Raw genomic sequence first — 19,407 nt, 5'->3', positions numbered from 1 at the left:
ATTTTTCTCGATTATATTCCATGCAATTTAAATATGGACGTATCTCGTGAATTTATACGCTGCAAATAAATATATTTTGCGCGCGCGACATTACTGTCTTTGGTCTTATCCTGACTCAAGACTGATGAAACAAGCTTGATAATTATGTCTCGGTTATATCCATGTGTTTTTTAAACACGCAAAAGCCGCGCGATATCTACGCGTCATTATTCATTACGCACGAATATATGGCAGCTCCAAGGTACTCTGGCATGCGAACGTAACAATGAACGCGTTTATCGCCCGCTACAGCGTTGATTAACGCGCCGTAATTTATCATCATAGATAAGTTTACACCCTTTGTATTTGTCATCTATTATTTATTACTATTTATTGCGTGGCACTGTCATATTTTTCTGTTTTACCAAGGTTAATGAAAAATACTTTTTACATCATTTTTCCCTCAACGATTATTGGAACGTGTATCTTTATTCGAAATGTCATTTTTAATTCAAAGATTTAGACGCTGAAGCGAAATTAACGATGCGATGCAAATATTTTTTCGGCTACACCGACATAAAGAAACGACTCCTCGAGTGTGTAAACGCTGCACGTGCCGCCAATCGACAGATTAATCGCTTTCTGAAACACGGCAGTTATCGCGCGTTAAATATGCGCACGTGCGCACCTAATGAGCCGAGTGTGCGTGCGCGCGAGCGAGCGCACTCGACTTGAGATTAGCGTCAAGGTTTTTCTCCCCCGACTTTCTCGATTGAATACGAAGACGTTTGTCCGCGGTCAGATGATAAATGCCATTTCACGCGGTCGCCAATATCTGACTCTGCAAATGACGCGCGCGATCAACGAAATAATAATATTCCCGCATTCCCATTGTATATTATCCTGCAATTTATGTATCACGAAGTTGCGTTATGTCTGCGGAATAAATTATATCTACGTCGATGAAGATTAGGCTCCGATATCACGATTTCTCTTTCGATGTGTCAAAAGCAACGTTTAAAAAAAAAAAAAAGAATGTAAAAGACTGAATAAAGAGTACAAAGCACAACGTAAAGAAGCTCGCTAAAATTTAAAAGAGGTAATCGGTACTCACGTTATATATATATATACATATATATGTTTGACTATAAAGATTTTAAAGAACACGTGCGCGCAATTTTTTTGTACAAATCGAATTATCGCCTTAAAAGGCTCGGAGCGCCAAGATTGCCCTCCATTATCGTAATCTTATCAGCGGCAATATTCACCGCCGCGAGACATACGATGTATGTATTATACCTCGGGTAAGCGATACGTCATGCGCGGGCACGAATCCTACATATACGTACGTATGTGTGGCAGTTTCGCGTCACGCGACTGACGTATGAAGAGTCTATGTCCGTGAGATAGAGGCCGTGGATTTGCATAAGGATTTGCGAGCGTTAACGCCGCGACCAGTGCGAGACACCCGGTATATAAACATATATATATACATGTGGCACATAAGGTACACCGCGCCGAGACATTTCGTTCATTGCTGGAAACAATTCGCGGATTTCTGATTGCGAATAGTTGGGATAAACTCTCGCGGATACTTCAGCCGATCGATAAATTGCAATTTGTTGCCAATAACGCGTTCGCTTCATTTCGCAGACGCATAAATCTACGATCGCGGATTTACGCCGAATGTTTCCGGGGGATTTCCGATAACGTAAGTGTACATATATATATATATATATATATATATATATATATATATATATATATATATGTCGCTCGTCCAATTCGCATTCCTCTTGATTACGCCGATGAACATCGCTCTAGTAGCATTTACGCCGATTGTTCTCGCGAAGAAGTCGCGTGCTGGCATAAATTCGCGCTGCTCGTGCAAATATTAATATCGTTATCCGAGTCGCGCACACTTGTTATAATATCCTTCGCGATATCCGCATTTATTTTTCAACGATCATTCAGACTGCAAGATGGGAACGAAAATAATTTTGTCAATTTTTTTAATTCTGCCTTACGAGGGAAAAAAAGGATCATGTACCGTCTCTCCTCTCTGTCTCGGATGCGCATTCGCGATAAATGAGAGAGCCAAGAACACGATGCACGATGCGATAAAACAAGTTGCGGAACACCTTTTTATCGATCGTCTCTGGATCGGGACACTCTTACTCCGCGGCCTCCGAGAGACCATCTTCCTTCCTGCCGTCTCGTTCCTTACGCAGTTTCCACAAGCCGGCTTTCTAATCTGTGCCGGCATGTAACTTTTTGTACTTGTCTCCTCCTCCTCTTCCGCGATGAGCCTCCAAGTTCGCAATTTCGTGGCATAATTTAGTCGTAAAGTTACGCGAAATGGAAAGTATAAGCGCGTCCGCGATTGCTTGTAGAATCGAGCGAGATTTTATAAAATCCACCCGATAGTTTTCGACAAAAATGTTTTGCGTCCGAATAACTTGGACCACGTTGCGGTTTGCAATATCGCGGCAAGCGATGTGCCTTTTTTCAACGCTGTCTCTTTCAATGAAACGGTAATTTAGTAACATATATTCTTTCTCTCTCTCTCTCTCTCTCTCTCTCTCTCTCTCTACTTTGCCGATACTTTGAAATGTTACAGCCATATATCGTCTGGCGAAATAAAATGTTTTCGATTACTGAATATTTGCAGTTTGCAACGCAACATACGATCGGCGGTGCTATTATTGCCAAACTGTTCAAATTGTCGGAACGTGATGAAAACTCGACTTTGAATAATATCGACGATTTAGCGCGACGCGGAAAAAACGCATGTTGTTGATTGAAAGCGTGCCTCCGTAAGTTCAGTGTCAATCGCGAAGCGTCGTGATGTCATCGCGAAGAACGATCATTGTTATTAATACCACATCTCCGTCGTACGCATTTTTCGTAGGAACGGATACAAATAGAAACGAGGAGATTGTGATTTTTCGCACTTTGGTATCGGATGAGATAACGAGAGAGTAAGTCGATCCGTTCATTCGATGGACCCGTGCCAGCTGATGATTCCGCTCGAGTGCAAAACAATGATTGCCAAACGTTTTGCGATCACGTTATGCGGCAAATATTTTCTCTTATCAACCATGAGACTCGTATCTTATATCACGAATAATATCATGTGATCTCTTCAAATATATCTCTCTACTTTTGATGATACTGTCAAAAATGTGCTATCGCAACGTCATATAAATTAGTATAAAAAAAAAAAAATCACAAAGAGAAAGATGGAAAATAAAAGATGATAAAAAAATCATCATAATGTGGACCCCCTTTCGATTTTCATTCCGTCCTTTGGCAAATATTTTGACTCATTTATAATGTATTTGTTTCTTTCTGAAAGAGTGAGGGAGAGAAAAAAAGAGAAGTTATATTGACTGCGTCCGCTCTCCGTCCATTAAAATGCGCTATCCACGATCGAGTGTATGTATATCGATCACAAGTCAGCGGCAAGCTCATAAAAATTCATTCGATCCCGTGGAATAAAAATGCGTCTCACGAGTTTCGTTAAAGTTTAAATGGAACGTGCTTCTCCATTTCTCGATGCCTAAAGTACAAACTATTAAGCTACGAATCTACTTTGCAAGTATCACGCGATGTTTTGCAAAGATCAAGCAAGAGATCGCACATATCTCTTTCTCTCTCTCTCTCTCTGAGATATATTTACGCGCTCAAGATCAAAACAAACGTGTTTATACATCACCGTCAGCAACACACACACACACACACACACACACACACACGCGCACACACACACACACACACACACAAAGAATCGAGTATACGAGTGCAAATTGACGGTCGACAATCGCGTCTGATTTAAAAAAATTCTTCGCCATGTTAATTTCTGCAAAAACGATCATCGACAGACTCCGATTGGTCGCGAAATTCACATCTCGATTATCTCGAGTGTGCGTGATTCGTCTCAGCGACATTGGCCGTGCTCCAAACTCGAAACAATCGCCTTGACGACTTTCTAAAATTTGCGACGAGGCGGCGATTATAATTTTTGCATTTCGCTAATATCATCGACGTTCGGTCCTCTCCGTCTCCTTTTCTGGCAAAAGTGACACTCGCGCGAACGGATGGTAAGGCAATGCGAAAATTTCATCGCGGGCTGGCGAGCGTGCGCGCGCCAGCCTATAAATAATTCCTAATCCAGTGATCGATCGCGTCTTTTCCTCTCGCGAGGAGCTCCGAGCGAGCGATCGACGTACAAGAGCGACAGAGCCCCCTTCTCGTCTTTTTATCATACGAACGGAATTGGAGGATTAAGCCGCCATCACATATGTATATGCGCGTCTTTTATACTTGACCCTTCGACGCATAATGCGTCGCGCATGAGGACACCGTTTAAACGACTTTAATTATGCGCGAACGCTTCGTCAGGACTTGGAGACGTGGCTTCGTGGATGTGAACTAGGGAGTTTCAAATTAATTATTTCCAACAATGGCGAAGAACGACTTAAATTTGCAGATTTAAAACAAGATAGTTGAAAAAAATTAATATTCATTTTTTATTCTTTACCGAGGAAAAACGAAAAAGAAATATTGTATTTTTTTTTTTTTTCACATTTTCCGAGAGACTAAAATATTGCGATAATTTTCAACTTGCATAATCGTGTTATGCAGACCGTTTAATTTCCGCGAAAATTACCATAAAAATTTTGCGCTGTATTTAATTCACGTAATGAATTACTCGAAAATTTTTGTTTCCCGTTTATGCCCCAAGCAAAATTATTAAACAATTAAATTCCTATTCAACTCTGAAAGCTATGATGAATAATAAAAAAAACTTCCGTTTGAAATCTTATTTTTGTAAAAATTTAATATGCTTCGAGAAGCTGCCCGATGTCATAAACAGATAATAGAATCTTGATTACACACCTTGAACATAAACAATACTTCATAAAATTTCCACCATAATGGCGTATTATAACAATAATAATAATTTAATAAAAATGAATAATGGGAATGTAATGACGTCGTGTGACAAATTATACTTTTGAGATGTCTAAGGGTCGAGCGGCACGAAGCAAACTCGAGACAGAATTGTGTAAAGAGGGCTTATCGAATTGTTTCGGCGAACGAGACATCGAACGGAAGGAAGAGAACCGCAACGCTTCTAGGTTGAAGACTACTTCGAGCGGCCCACTTTCTTTACTTTCACGCCACCGCCGTTCTTCTTTCATCGCGTTTGCCAGCCAGGCGCTTCGGGTAACTCGACGACACAAGAAAGCCGTGAGAGGGGATCTCTTTTTCTCTCTCTCTCTCTCTCTCTCTTTCTCTGTACGCAGTATTTGTGTACGTATATACATGCGCACACGTACACGATGTACCGCTCGGCGCTTAATGACAGATCCGTTGGCTAATTTCAAATTGACATTTCTGTAACGATAAGAATATCCGGGTGAGAACGTAGTCTCTTGGTAATTAGTAACTGAAAGTAAAGAATTTTCCTTGAGAATCTTCACCGAATAAAAATTCATACTCCCTAATTGATTTTGAATTAGACCTCCTAATGTTTTTATAAATATCGCCGTTTTCGTCAACGTAAAAAATGAAGAAAAGATAAAAATAAAAAAAAAAAGCGAGAGGAATTAGAAGAAAGGTCGATGATGGAAACATTTGTAATATGTTACGTACGCGCGCAACACACTCGTCGTTGTTGTTGGCATCTTCGACATGCGAGCGCGGCGTCGAACAATTTCTAACGGGTTTTCGTTTCCTCGGCCGTGCCGAGGGAAGAAAGGGAGCGAGAGAGAAGGAGAGCCTGTGCGAAGGTTAACCCACACGTTTGCGCGCGTTCTTCGTCCGAGGATCATGTCCGGCGCACCGCAAATGAGAACGGATGCATGTGTTTCGCATTAATCGAGGAACACGCGCACGCTCTTTTTTAACGTCAACGCCAACGCCGTTCTGCAGTTTCATACAATTAGCGTTAAATATCGAATAACGCACGCGAAATTTTCGATTCTATTATTAATCGTATTTTTTACATCAAATAATTACGAAATGACAATATATATAGACTTTATCGTGGCGTTAAATAAATTAATGAATAATTACATTTTTTTTTTTATATATACGTGTAATTAAATATTTCATAGTCCACGCACACAACCAAGTTTTACGCTGTTTATACCGTCTATTTGCGTCCATTGCGCAAATTTATTTCGCTGCTTTCTCGTCGAAATTATTCGCGGTACCGTTTCCGGCACTCTCCCGATGTCTTTTCGTACTGCGAAAAAGTTAAAACGAGCTCGCCAACAGCTGTACTTTGCATAATTTCACTTCACCGTGGCTACGCCCCTGCAAAGTTGTCTCAACTTTCGGGCGATAGTGTACACCGGTCGCGCGGCGATCGATGCCGGATGCCATTTTCGAATTCGGATTCCGGCAGCGGACGCCAACAACGCGATGTTCTACGTGCGTGCGTCGAACCTCCAATTATCCCGAAACTGCAAGACGCGAGATGACACATCAATCCCATTTCGATGTTCGGACTTTTATTACGCATATAACGAGTAAGCGAGATGGTACTTTAAAAGGGAGACCAAGGAGAGAAGGATGGGAAGAGGGGGGACGCTCGCCGATGCGTATAAAGGCGATATCACACGCGCAAGCCCGAGCACCGGAAGTGCGTTTACAGACGCGGGTGTTCGTTTCATCGTAACGCGCGTGCAGCAAGAACGAGGGGGAATTTACGCGTATAATCGCGTGCATGGGAGAGAAATTTTTTTCGATGATTTAACATGGAAAGAGAATAATCGAGCGCGCAATCGTAGCGATAAAGTTGGATTACGAAAAGTTGCGTCGCTTTGTGAATTAAACGAAAAAAAAAAAAATTTCTTTTTCACCACGCGCCTAGTAGCGTATAAATGTAATACTCTCTCCCCGGCAACAATCTGTCCCCGATATTTTCTGACGATATCGAAAAAAAGTTTTCCACCTCGGAGAATTCTACATTATCTCGCAAAGTTATCATCAACCCGTGTAATTAATATACAACTGTGTGCGAGTGGGAAGAGCGTGAGGAATGCGGAACGTGTGATGCTGTGCTATTTTCGACGGCGTTTACCATCGACGATTTTATTGGACGAAGCAACGGATTCCCCATTCGAGGGTAGAAAGGAAAAAATATAATATATCGTCAGAGGCAGATGACGGAGATACGCGTCGCGCGACGTTATCATGATTGTCCGTTTTATTTCGAGATAAATTCGCCGGGATGTACGATCGAGACTCCACCATCAAAGACGTGCAACAATCGTCGGCAGGAAAGTTTGAAAGTCAAATGCCTCGTGTACGATGCGGCGATGTTTCTTTTATCTGTCGGCGATTTCCTGCGCTTACATATCGATAACAGGAAGCGTTATCGCATCCGCATCGAACAAAGTGTGGCATAAAGATCGTATTCTCCATCTCGGTTCTTGCAAGGACCTTTATCAATTTATGTGTGTGTCGTAAAAATTATTACATTATGAAAAAATGAATTCAAAAATATATTCACATTATTAATATTTTTGATATTCAAGTAGACAGAATTCCTTTATGAAAGGGGAAACATGTCGCCTGATTTTCGATGAAAAATTAGGAATTCGCGACATTCGTGTACAAAGCATTCCCAAGAGCTAATATCGTCGACGACGACATCGATTACATTATGAGTATCGGGAATCGATAACGAGGTGCACCGTCGGAATAGATCGCGATACGTCGTCGCCGCGATAGTGATTTCGAGTCCTTAACGGTGACGTCAAAGTTGTAGCATACGCGTAGTTTCATCGCGTAATTGATAGACAACGCAAATTGAACGCGCGGAAGACACACTAATGTAATGAGAATAACATATCCGTTGCATCGGGACATCTCGCAACGCACACAATAATACATGCCGTTGTGTTCCACTTATTTTTTCTCTAAAATCTTCCGTTTTATATTCTTTGATACTTCTTATTTTCATCTGATAATAAAAATTATTTATCGACATGCAAATTTAAAATAATTTTACACAAACTTATTTGTCTCTCCTCAAAAGAAAGAACTGGCTTAGCCAATCAAATCATTAACTGTAGACGCATAAAGGATATTGAAACGTTCGCTTACGTTCGCTTCGTCCTTGATGTAAGCGGACATGACGCCGCGTAGCACCGAGAAGAATGCGGTACTCTCGAACAAAAACCCATTTTCCGCAGGTAAAGAAAAAAAAATATATATATATATATCTGCAACTTTATATCAAAGAGTCCAGATCTGAAACCAGTTCGAGCTGACAATTCTTTAAAAATATTCCACAGAGTATCTACAGAGTTATTTCGGAACAATTTACGATTATAAATATTATAAAATATGATAAAATTCGCATGATTCTTTTCGAGCATCGGCAAAACGATAGAAAATTAATAAATCGACGAGCCGCCAAAGTCTGTCGGCCACTCCCGGATTAGAAATATTCGACCGTGTTTATGTTTTCGTAATGCGCGTCGACGATCCGCTATCCGGTATTTCACGCGAGGTGAGAATAAACTCAGTTGGCAGCTCCACACCTTGTGTACCAAGTGGCACAGGGTTAACTTGGCCAGCAAACACGATAATAATCGGATACCTTGACTCGCGGCAGTGCTTCCCTCGCGTCGCGGATCGACACGCGCGTCGCGTGTTTCGCGATAAGATCAAAAATCATGCGCTCTAACAAGTCTCGTTATCTCCAAAATTCTCTCTCTCTCTCTCTCTCTGTCTTTTTGCCTCCTTTTGAATAATGATACTGAACGTTTACCGCGAGTTAAATATTCGATTCTCGAAATTTGCTAAGTGAAATCTATAATCCCTTCACTAGAAATTTTTAGAAAAACATATATAACTTTCGAAAAGTCATATAGATCCGTTCAAAGAAACGCACAAAGGAATAACGGAATTTTTACGAGTCATATTGTTAAACCCTAAATGACTCTAGAATCATCTCTTTTTTATGGCGCCGCTCTTGCGCTACATTGTATGGTGCTGCGAAAATGCGACTTTAATGGGGCTATAAATTATCTTCATTATTCTTGGCAGCACTCGACAGAGACCAAGGCAACGGCTATTCTAGCAATCGATACCAGAGCGCGACACACATATTTCAGAAAAGATATTTCGCTCGATGATTTTTCCAGGATTTACAAAGGGCGAGTGTACGTGAAAATATTTCGCGTGCCGAGAAGGAAGGAGGGGAGGGGGAGGGGGGGGCGGACATTCCCGCGCGCCTCGCATTCACCGATCCTCAGGTTTCGTACCCCCGATCGACCTTATTATCGGCAGCTTATCGGGGAACAAACGCGGGAGAGGAACATATGGATTTACGAAAGATCGCGCGGCTCGCGGACCGTGAGCATAACGCGATAACTCGAAAATCGATAGTGGGCTGTGCAATCCACTTAATGGCATCCTCCCATTCCTCTTTCCCCTAAACAGCCCCACTGTGGACGTGATAAATCGCGAAGGCTGCCGGACTATTTAGATACGCCGCGTATTGCGTGCGTGCGAAGGTAAAGAATGCCCGACTTCTCTAGTGATATTACGATACGTATATCCTTTTTATATTAATCGAATCAGATCGAGCGAAAAAAAAAAGCGAAACATCTGTCATAAGCTCTATCACTTTTTTTTTTTTTTTTGCATTAAAATTGACTAAATCGATCATTTCTATTCTTCATTATTTTGTAGCTTCTATGTTATTTGATTTTTATAAATTTGTAAAATTTTTAAAAATGTTTATTCCCGAGCGAGCTTGTCATCTTAATACGTTTTAAATCTCATTATATTAATTTCCAAGATATTTCGATGGAAATGGAAATGATATAAAGCTAGAGGGTAAGAGAGTTTACATATATCTTTTCATTTGTAAAGAAGCTTAAACTGGTGATGATACGGCGAATAAAAACTCTGTTTCACCTCAGAAATATTTCCCTTCATTTTTTAAATCGTCTAGAAATTATCTCGACATACAATGAGAAAAGAGAGAAATATCTCGCACGTCAGACATGCGAATAACTAACCCATATTCGCGCGCACCAAATATTTGCAGAAATCTACCAAAAAGAACGAACGTCACGTCGCGTCGAGTGTCGCAGGAGCGTTTTCGGATTTATCATAAACCGACACACTTCAACAACGTGCGAGAGAACGGCTTTCCCGTGTATATACAATACGACACGACAAAATAAATACCTGCGCGGGTTTGGAGTTTCTCGCGACTGTCAAAGAACTGACCGACCAGCTGCGCCCTTATTCGAGTTACGCTGCTGCTCGTTGCCACGCAAAAACCGCGCGATTCACCTCCGTGGCGTTTAAATATCGTTGCGATATCTTGTTGAGCGTTTCGCGCTCGGCAGGTCAAAGGTGACGCAAAGCCGAAGCTGGCCGAGCTTTTCCCTCTCTTTGCCATGAATCTCTCCCTCTCTTGGCGAGTTAAATTCCGCCGAATCACTCGTCGCCGTCGAGCTAACTTCGTCTCTGTATCGCGAAATTAAAACAAGTTAGTTTGCAGGAATCGATTTTCTCTTTATAGGAAAGACGGAGCAAAGGGACGGAAAGGGCGCAGGTCGGGTAACGTTTCGACAACATTGAACATCTTGTTCTTTCTCCGACAACACAAAGTTTTTAACCATCGTCCGAGTATCTTTCGAGCTAGCGCAAAATTGGAAAGAACATTAAGAGCCATTATCTATTGTTGCCAGTCTGGTATTTACTCAAATCCCCAGTATTCTAATGGATTTTTTTTTTTTTTTTTTTTAATCCATTTAAATAACCGTTTCTAATCCCCCAATAAAAGCGTAATTTCGATGAGAAAAGTGTTCGCATACAAAGTGCCATAAAAGTTTTGCTCGAAAGTCCCGTGTCATAAAATTCCACTCGAAGCGCTCTCAAATTATCTTCAAAGTAACTTATGTAACTCCCTCGAACACATCATAAATCATAATTTTAACTGCCGTTGAAACGAACCAACATTTTTACACGCGTTTCGATCGTCGGCGGTAAAACTTTCGACACGGGGCACGTTCTTTCGTTACGTTTCGTTCTTTCGCGCCGCTATCGATATTTGCAGCGATACATTTGCAGTTTTGTCGGACGAACGACACATCGTTCTATCCCCCTCTCGTCGAAAACTTTGGCAGACGTTATTTCCGGGATTACGTTGTTCATCGACGGACAAGCGCGGCCGTTCTTGTCGGATTGCGGATCGCAATCCAAAACCGCCGGCCGCCGAGAGAGCGATACATATCGATTGTGCATACACCCGTCCGGGATTGATTCGCGTTATAGCATACATAGAGATGCAGACGTTTGCAGTTTGGAACAACTAAAAATTTCGTGCGAATAATGCGAATTAAGCTTCTTCTCGCCGTGTTAACTCGTGACATCGTCAAATTACCGAAGAAATTTCGACTCACGCAAAACATGTTGTAACATCAGCGCGTTTTACATTCGTCGAAGTGATTTCGAAAAAAAAAAAAAGCTCTTTGCGCGATCCAAGAAACAAATTAGATCGCCGATTTTAATAATAGGTCAGACGCGAGATGGATTCGCGAGTCGAAAACGTGCAAACGTTTGCAAGTCCACGAGAGCATCGAAATTATTCAGTCTCGATTCCCGCGAGGGACTCTCGAGTCGAGCGAGGTCAAAGCGAACTTCGAGGGGATCTCGGGGCGCGTGATATCACCTAGATATCACGGCGATATCTCGACGGATAGGAAAAACCGCGCGTGCGGGCGTCTTCGAAGGAGGCCGCGGTGCGGAATCTCCCTCTTCCGCTCCGCCCCCCTCCCCGCCGATCGCGCGCGGCTCGCGCTGTCACTCGCGATCAGGTGGTTCGGCTGTCGCGATTCGACCAACGTCAGTCAGCGCGACTCGCGATTAGATACGGCGGGACAAGTCTTTTACGTCACTTATAAGGGAAATCGATTCTAATATTGGAACGATATCGCGCTTTTTTCATTGATATCGTCTGATCAAATCATATACAATACGATATATTGGACGATCGAAATTCCCGTTTTATAATAAGAGAAGAGAAGAAAGCTAAAAAATTATTATTCTTCTGCACGCATATAAACACCGTCATATGTAATACGCGAAAAGTTCGCAATATCTCGCGGTTGATCATTAGCCAGGTCCCCCTCTGACGCGAGGGGGAGTAACGGAGAGTTAAAGCGGCACGGGAGGGAGGGAGGGACGCTTGGTGGCGTATGTGCGGCCGGAGGTTGCTCAACTTGTCATCGCGCTCTCTCTCCCTCCCTTGTTTTATGACATCATTGAAAATCACTTTACCTCAAGAGACTCGAAAACACCGAATCGGCCGCTCTCTCCCGTCTTCGTCGTTGTTCGTCGCTCGCAGCACGTAGTCGCAGCGCGGTGAGAGTGTACGAACGTTGTCAGCGTCTCGGAGATAGAGAGAGAGTTATCGAGCTCTCCTAGAGGGAGAGACGGGGGGGGGAGAAACGGTGGAAAGACGGTCCTCGCGCACGTAGGCCCCCGCGCTTCCGCAACAACCAGGCAGTGGCACGTTCGACGTTCTTTGTTCTTCTTTCCCGTGTGCTCTCGTCGCGGGATTCCTCTCGATCTCGCCGTATAGATCACGCTCCTTCTTTCCTCTCCGCGTCTTCTCTTTCGCTATCTCTTCTCGCGGCCGCGTTGACGGAACGCGTTAATTCCTATCACACGAGTTCACAAAAAAATTTGCAATGTCCACCTCACTCGAGCAATGTATTTAATATATACATATATATATATATATATATATATATATGCGTATGTATATATTTATTTATACTATCTCTTTTTATATATATATATATATGTCACTAGATATATAATATATATAATGCACACACCGTGTACCGACAACGTCAGAGACGCGCTACCGTTAATCAGCCGCGCTCCCACACGTGAACCGCGCGTACGTACAAAACACTCGCGCGCGTTTACTCGAATTCACATATATAATGTATATATGTGTCCATGTATATATGACTGTATGTCGGAAAAACTCGACGTACTCGCGCAGCAAGAGAGAGAGAGAGAGAGACTATCTATCTCCTCGATATATAGATACACTCACACGCCGAACGCGACTCGTCGCTCCGCTCGTCTCCACTTGACGTCCGCGCGCAAACGAGGCCCGAGGACGACTGATGACGACCGGAGCGTACCGTACCGAGCGTATGCGAGGAGCCGACACCGGCCGAGCGTGTGGGCCACGATGCGGAGATACCCGACCGAGCGTCGTACCGCTACGACACGAGTTCCGAGTCGTTCTCCCCCTCCGCTCTGACCCCTCGGCCACCGACTCTCCTCCACCCGCCCCCCACCCACCCACCCACCCCTCCTCCCTTCTCCGCAGGTCTCTTTTACTACTACGGTCGGTGCGCACGTACATACAGACACACGTCTCACCACCTCCTCCTCCAACCTCATCGCAACGGCGCTTAAAGCCGCGTCCTTCGGTACACGAGAGAGATACAACGCGATTTTTCCCCGATGGCGCACACAAGAGATCTGCCATACGAGAGGGGAAATCATTCTTATTTCGCACGCGCGTTTATAGATTTAATTTGTTGATTTAAATTAAGAGTTTTGACGATCTCTCCTGCTTCGCGCGCCAAGATGCGAATTGATTTTGTTTCCATATCCCGTGCGCGACCATCACATCATCCGGTGTGCGATCGACCGAGAGGAGTATCTCTATTTTAAAACGGATGAGCAAGACGCCACGCGCGATATTGACGCCTTATTGCGACATTAGCCAGACCTCCGAATCTGTGCGTCTCAACAGATACCGACACACCTCGAAATCGACATTTCTTCACGCTTCGACAATTTTTTTTTTTATAGGCGAAGGAGTAATTGATTCTCATCGCACAGAGGCTCTCCATTTATTTTGTCGCAAAACGCAAAGGCATCGAATTAACATAAATATAGCACAAACATAAATATGTATTGCGTCATCTCATTTTTATCGTTGGATTTATATACATTTGGCTGGTCAACACATCTCTGGAATAGAATTTTTTTTTCTACGTGCAAACGTCAACGCACTCGACATAAGGAAAAATACAGTGGAAATCGTGATTATCGATATTTCCCTACATGGAATTTATTGTACAAAGTAAGACTCAATGCAACGCTTCGAGTAAACTCAATGCCCTCCGAGATTCGTAAAATTGAGAGTCTCTCGACAGAGTATTCACTCCCAACGTTTTATCGCCGCGATAATTGCGAGTCTCAAGTATGTACCCGGAGATATCGTATATACGACGCATTGCTTAGCGTAGGACGATGGTTTACTTATCGGCCGTGATCGAGAAGGATAGTGTGTAAAATTCCAAGCGCGCGTTCGAAGACTCTTTTATTGACATTCGGAGAGAGGTCCGGAGATTAATAGAGAGAAGAGCGAGAAGGTAGAGAGAGAGAACGTATCTAGCGCGGTCGACGCTTCAGCGATTCCGTGTTCCAGTATTCGATTGTTGCTCCGAAACGGAGCGTGCATTCAAAGTGTATTGCGCGTATTTCGGAGGGTCAAAGAGGTTCCGCGCGTATTTTCATGAAAATTACCTCTGCCTCAATAGCTACCTTACATATTGCACGGGCTTATCTTTTGACACGGCACGTTCGCGAGCACTCCGCCTCCGTCAGCTGACTCTCGAAATTACTCTCATTGATAAGCGTTAACCATTTTCGCCCAACAGCGCTCGTTTCTTTGCCGTCGCGCTGTTACATAAATCTGTTCAATTTTTTATATATCAAAAGAAATTGCAGAATAAATACAGATATAAATGCCCCTATAATAAATGAGAAAGTAATTATGAATATATATTTGATTTGTCTCCTATATCGTCTCATGAAATACATGATAATATTAGTTACTTCATTAAACGTTTAGGATAACGTATCTTTAACGCACACAAAACAAGCGTTTATTTTTCAACAGAATTTTCCTGTTTTGTACGCTGAAGAAAAACCTGAACCGTCGCGTATATCGTCAAAATATACATTTTAACTTTCTTTTACTTAATTACGAGGAAAGTTTATCTTTTCCGACTTTATTTAAATAAATATGCTTTTACAATATCAACAAGAATAATAGTGCGAAAATAATATAAGCAATCTAGTGACATTATTTATCTCAAAAATTAACGAACGCACGCAAGAAAACCGCATTATATAACTATTATATCAATAAATATGTTTTGTATTAGTAAGAATCTTTTTAGAAAAATATAATAAATAATACTCTTGTAAAATGACGATGTGTAAATCTGAAATGACCATGTGGAAATGACGTTGTCGTCGGGACAAAAGACTATGGAGGGACGGTGCGGAACAGACCAGGGATGGTGTGAAAGAGTCGGGTTAAAACGGGAGTGGGGGATGGAGGAGGTAGGGGCGGTTTGCCGTTCCGTTTAATGGGCAAGACGGCGAAATACGTTACGCGATACGCGTTGCGTTTGCGTAAAGGATACCGCGTCGGCGGATGACACCCACGTGGCGGCGGGGCGTACCGTGAAAACGTGGGCGTAAAAAATCACGCGGGGGGGGGGTGCACTTTGTTAACCAACACCGTTGAACTTTTCGTTGGTGCGCAGGAAATGTCGTCGTGTCGTCGTTTCGTTGTCGTCGTTGTCGCATTATCGTCGTGTGCCGCGCTGCTCTTTTGATTAAAGCTGAAAATGCGCTCGTGCAACGCAACGGAATACGTTGTAAATTACACGTCGGGCCGTCACGTACGTGTTCGCGAGCGTGCTTAATGTCGTCATGATCATGGAGCATTAGATAGAGAAGCTGGCCCGCTGCTGCGCTCTTCGACATCTCAGATAAAAAAGCCGCGAATGTCAAAAGTTCTTGGCGCGAGCGCGCAAGGAAATTGTTTCTTTCCTAAATGCCATTATAAATAATTATGTATATTTATAATAATGATAATATAATTGCTAATAAACGCATAGAAAAACATGTTTTCTATATGTGATTTTTGCCTTTGTAACCGCGACGTCACTCTCAGCAGGTGCAACGATTGCGCTTAGCTTTCCATTGGCCTTGTTTCGTGTTGTTGCAATTTGCGTTCTGGTTAGTGCGTAATCGTGTGTCTATACATTCGTATCTTGTTATTATAAAATATTCTGTTTGATTATGGACGATATTTGTCACGCGGAGGTATCACGATTTCTCGCGGTTATTCGCTCCTCCTCCAAATAATTATTGCACCGAGTTATCGATCGCCGTGTGGATTACAGTCACCAACATCCCGAATTAATTTCGGTGCGCTTATTATTTATAAATAGGTAGCAGCGCGGCACAGTTTATTTCAAGTTCAATCGCGCTGTGTAATACAAAGCGATTCGTTTTATATTGGATTATTTATTTCGTCTTGTACTGTCTTCTACAATTATTGCTTGTACTTTTCAATTAAAGTATTCCGATACCAGTCTAAAATCGGTTTTCTGTTTCGAAGAAATTTAACATGTTGTCACAATTCTTTAAAAATATTCAAAATTAAACTGGTCTCTTCGTGATAAATCTTTGAATTAAAATTCATTTAAAATTAAACTGAGAGTTATATTCGTAATCGTTATAATTTTTCGAAGTAGTTAAATTAATCAAAAATTCAAATAAATGAAATGTTCTTTGCTTCTAATATATGATATACGATTTCCGATTTGACGATAGTATTCAAGGACAATTTGTATGCCATAGAAAGATTACAAGATAACTTGTCGCGCCATTTGAACGTATCTATCTACATCTAGAGAGCTAATATCGCGAATAGTAAGAGAGAGAGAGAGAGAAAGCGAAATGTCGCTTAACGATCTAATTTCATTTGCCGAATTGCAAATTGTAGTCGCCATCAAATAAATACGGGATAGCATTCTCGAACGGAAGGATTAAAACACCGCTACACACAGCCAATGGTATGAGGGATAACTGTGTGCGGATCACCTGGGTCACCGGATATAGCAGCGCGAAATAAAAGAAAGTCGGCCGATAACCCCTGCTCGATGTAAATTACACGAGAAGCGGCCAGACTCTCCTCTCGCTGTAATCCTGCCGTAATGGCAGTCCAAAAGAGACTTCATATAACTTACAAATTTAATGACGCGAAATTTTTCACGTTCCTACATTACGCCATTTATTTTGTCTCGATGGAAAATTTATTTATTTTTTACTCTAAGTCGGGCAAGAAATCTATAAAAACATTACATGTATAAGTAACGAAATGTTCCAAGCGTTCTTTTTCTTTGTCTAAAATATTTCTCGATCAATAGCAATTACGAGATTAATCGTATCTAACGAATTCGTTTGAATAACATTATCCGAATTTGTCCGCCAGCCCTCGGTCTAAATAAAATTTAATGAGGGATTCGGCAAGACTCGAGGGAGCAAGTACGAGAGGGTTAAAAGTACTTTGGCGACAAGAGATGTCCCGTGCTTGTATTTTTCCGCTTCCCTTCTTCTGGCTGATATGAAACTGCAACGTACGCGCGCGAATAATCTCGAGAATATAGAAATTTTTTATCTCCCCGATTTATTCCGTGAAATAAGAAGCGGGCAGCGAGATATATGCTGAAATACCCTCGATGGAAGTCAAAAGTTAAGCGCAAACATATTCGCCTATTCACGAAACGAAGAAGTAGGTTGGCCGATAGAGTACGTACTTTGTAAAAATCTTACACACATTTTACTCTGCGTATATCTAGAAATAATTTACGAAAAGTTCGGGGGAATAAAATTATGGAAAAAATTATGGAAAAAAAGTGTACATAAATGTTTTGCATTTCTCCCCGTCTGGAATTCTCTTCCCCTCTTCGGGATATTCTGATTATATATATATATATATATTTAGGGTATTCTCGATTCTTTCAAATATTCAGGATCAATGTCGAATTATGATCCCACATGGACGCTTTAACATCGCTAAAACATCGCGCATGCAGTTCGGTTCTACGAGCGAATACCGCTACGTGTAAACGAGTACCGAGCGGGTTTCCATTTTGCGCTCTTGCGCATCATTCCTCCTCTTCTCTCCTTTTCTAGACGAGAGAGAGAGCTCGTCCCACCTTTCAGCCATGGCTAGTAGTCTCACGTTTGGCACTCTCTTCCTTGTCCGTCCTTTGTAAAATACATGACTCCCCTCTTTTCGCCGTCAAAGTCTCTAAAACGCTTAACGTTATAACGCGCGTCGACCAAAGAACAAAAACAATACCAAGCTTATTATTCTCTCCAGCCCTGCAGGTAGAAAATATTTCTAATCTTCCGGCACAAACGACTATTTTAAGACGCTTTGTGTTGTCTGGTGAAAAAACATTTCTTATCTTATTTGAAGACACCATGTTGAAAAATAAGGAGAGATCCCTCTGAAGAGTTAGGCCTGCACAATAAATAATTTCTAAATTCTTTTTCGGATGTTTGGAAAGTCGTAATTTAAAAATCCCGATGTATTCGGGAAAACATAAAAATTCATATACAACAGCAATAATATAACGATATCGAAAATAATAGTCGAGTCTCTAGTTGTCGGCGATCATTTTGATTTTCACATTCGATAAATGTAAGAATTTTTAAAATTTTCTCCCGTGCCCTTAAAATAACTTTTAGATGTAAACGTGTTTGCGAACTTTCGCACAAACTGCTGCTACAAACTCGCCTGTCGAATTATGCAGACTCGTTTTGTCTCCGCGAATGAGAAACGTGCGCGAAAATTTCCATGAAACGGAACCTTGCATGGAATCCTCGCGCAAAGAGATTCGCAAGGATGAGATTAGAAGAGATACGAGAGTTTGAGAGATCGCATTCGAGAGATGAATCCTTGTATGTTCTTTTCACATTATTTACTATATTTTTACCGCGAATGTTTTTAACATCGAATTCGATATTGCTACATCGATTATACAACGATTTATGTAAATCGGCGAGAGAGTCAACGCTAGAGAGAGAGAGAGATAGAGAGAGAAAGGACCGAAGGAAAGGAGTAGTTGGGCGCGAGTTGGGATTTTCTCACAGCACGATTCGCATGTCGGCCTCAGAGGCCGACGCGAGTTAGCCATTTCTCTCTAACCGAGAAAAATTGCAATGTACTCACGAAGGACGATCGAGGAAGTGGAAGCTATAGCGAGACGGTCGCAAGAGAAGCGGTGGCACAAGAGCAGCGGTCGCCCATCGTGGGGATAGGTCTTCCCCTTCTGCGATGCGGGTCGAATAGAAAGGGGGGAAGAGGAGGGAAAGGAGTGAACCGAGCAGAGGGGAAAACGACTCGGAACTCTCGTGTCGTAGCGGTACTCGTTTTCTTTTCGGTCGCGTATCTCGTTGCCGCAAAATTGAATAACCGCGATATCGCCGCACCCGCGAGAGAGAGAGAGAGAGAGAAAAAGATAGGGAAAAAGA

General features: G+C 42.2%; 1 protein-coding gene across 6 annotated transcripts in view; it reads right to left on the bottom strand.

Annotated features, from left to right (window-relative positions):
- The window catches only part of LOC126851573 (uncharacterized), a 106,451-nt gene that overhangs the window by 22,725 nt on the left and 64,319 nt on the right, over positions 1-19,407 (bottom strand). Inside the window, exons 1-2 of one of the 6 annotated variants that reach the window (XM_050595680.1) lie at positions 12,867-13,087; positions 12,304-12,686 (exon numbers count right to left, since the gene is read on the bottom strand). The exons of 3 other annotated variants lie outside the window; for them this stretch is intronic. Coding sequence is in view for 1 of the 3 variants with exons in the window: in XM_050595675.1 (XP_050451632.1) it covers positions 10,204-10,420 (217 nt within the window). In the remaining 2 variants the exon portion in view is untranslated. Of the gene's footprint in view, positions 1-10,203; positions 11,769-12,303; positions 12,687-12,866; positions 13,088-19,407 lie in introns of those variants that run through there. 2 more of the 6 variants (XM_050595682.1, XM_050595675.1) reach the window with 2 other exon arrangements.

Source organism: Cataglyphis hispanica, chromosome 8 (assembly GCF_021464435.1).
Source record: "Cataglyphis hispanica isolate Lineage 1 chromosome 8, ULB_Chis1_1.0, whole genome shotgun sequence".
Classification (NCBI taxonomy): Eukaryota; Metazoa; Arthropoda; class Insecta; order Hymenoptera; family Formicidae; genus Cataglyphis; species Cataglyphis hispanica.
Note: the sequence above shows the minus strand (reverse complement) of the source record. Positions and strands in the feature narration are given on the sequence as shown.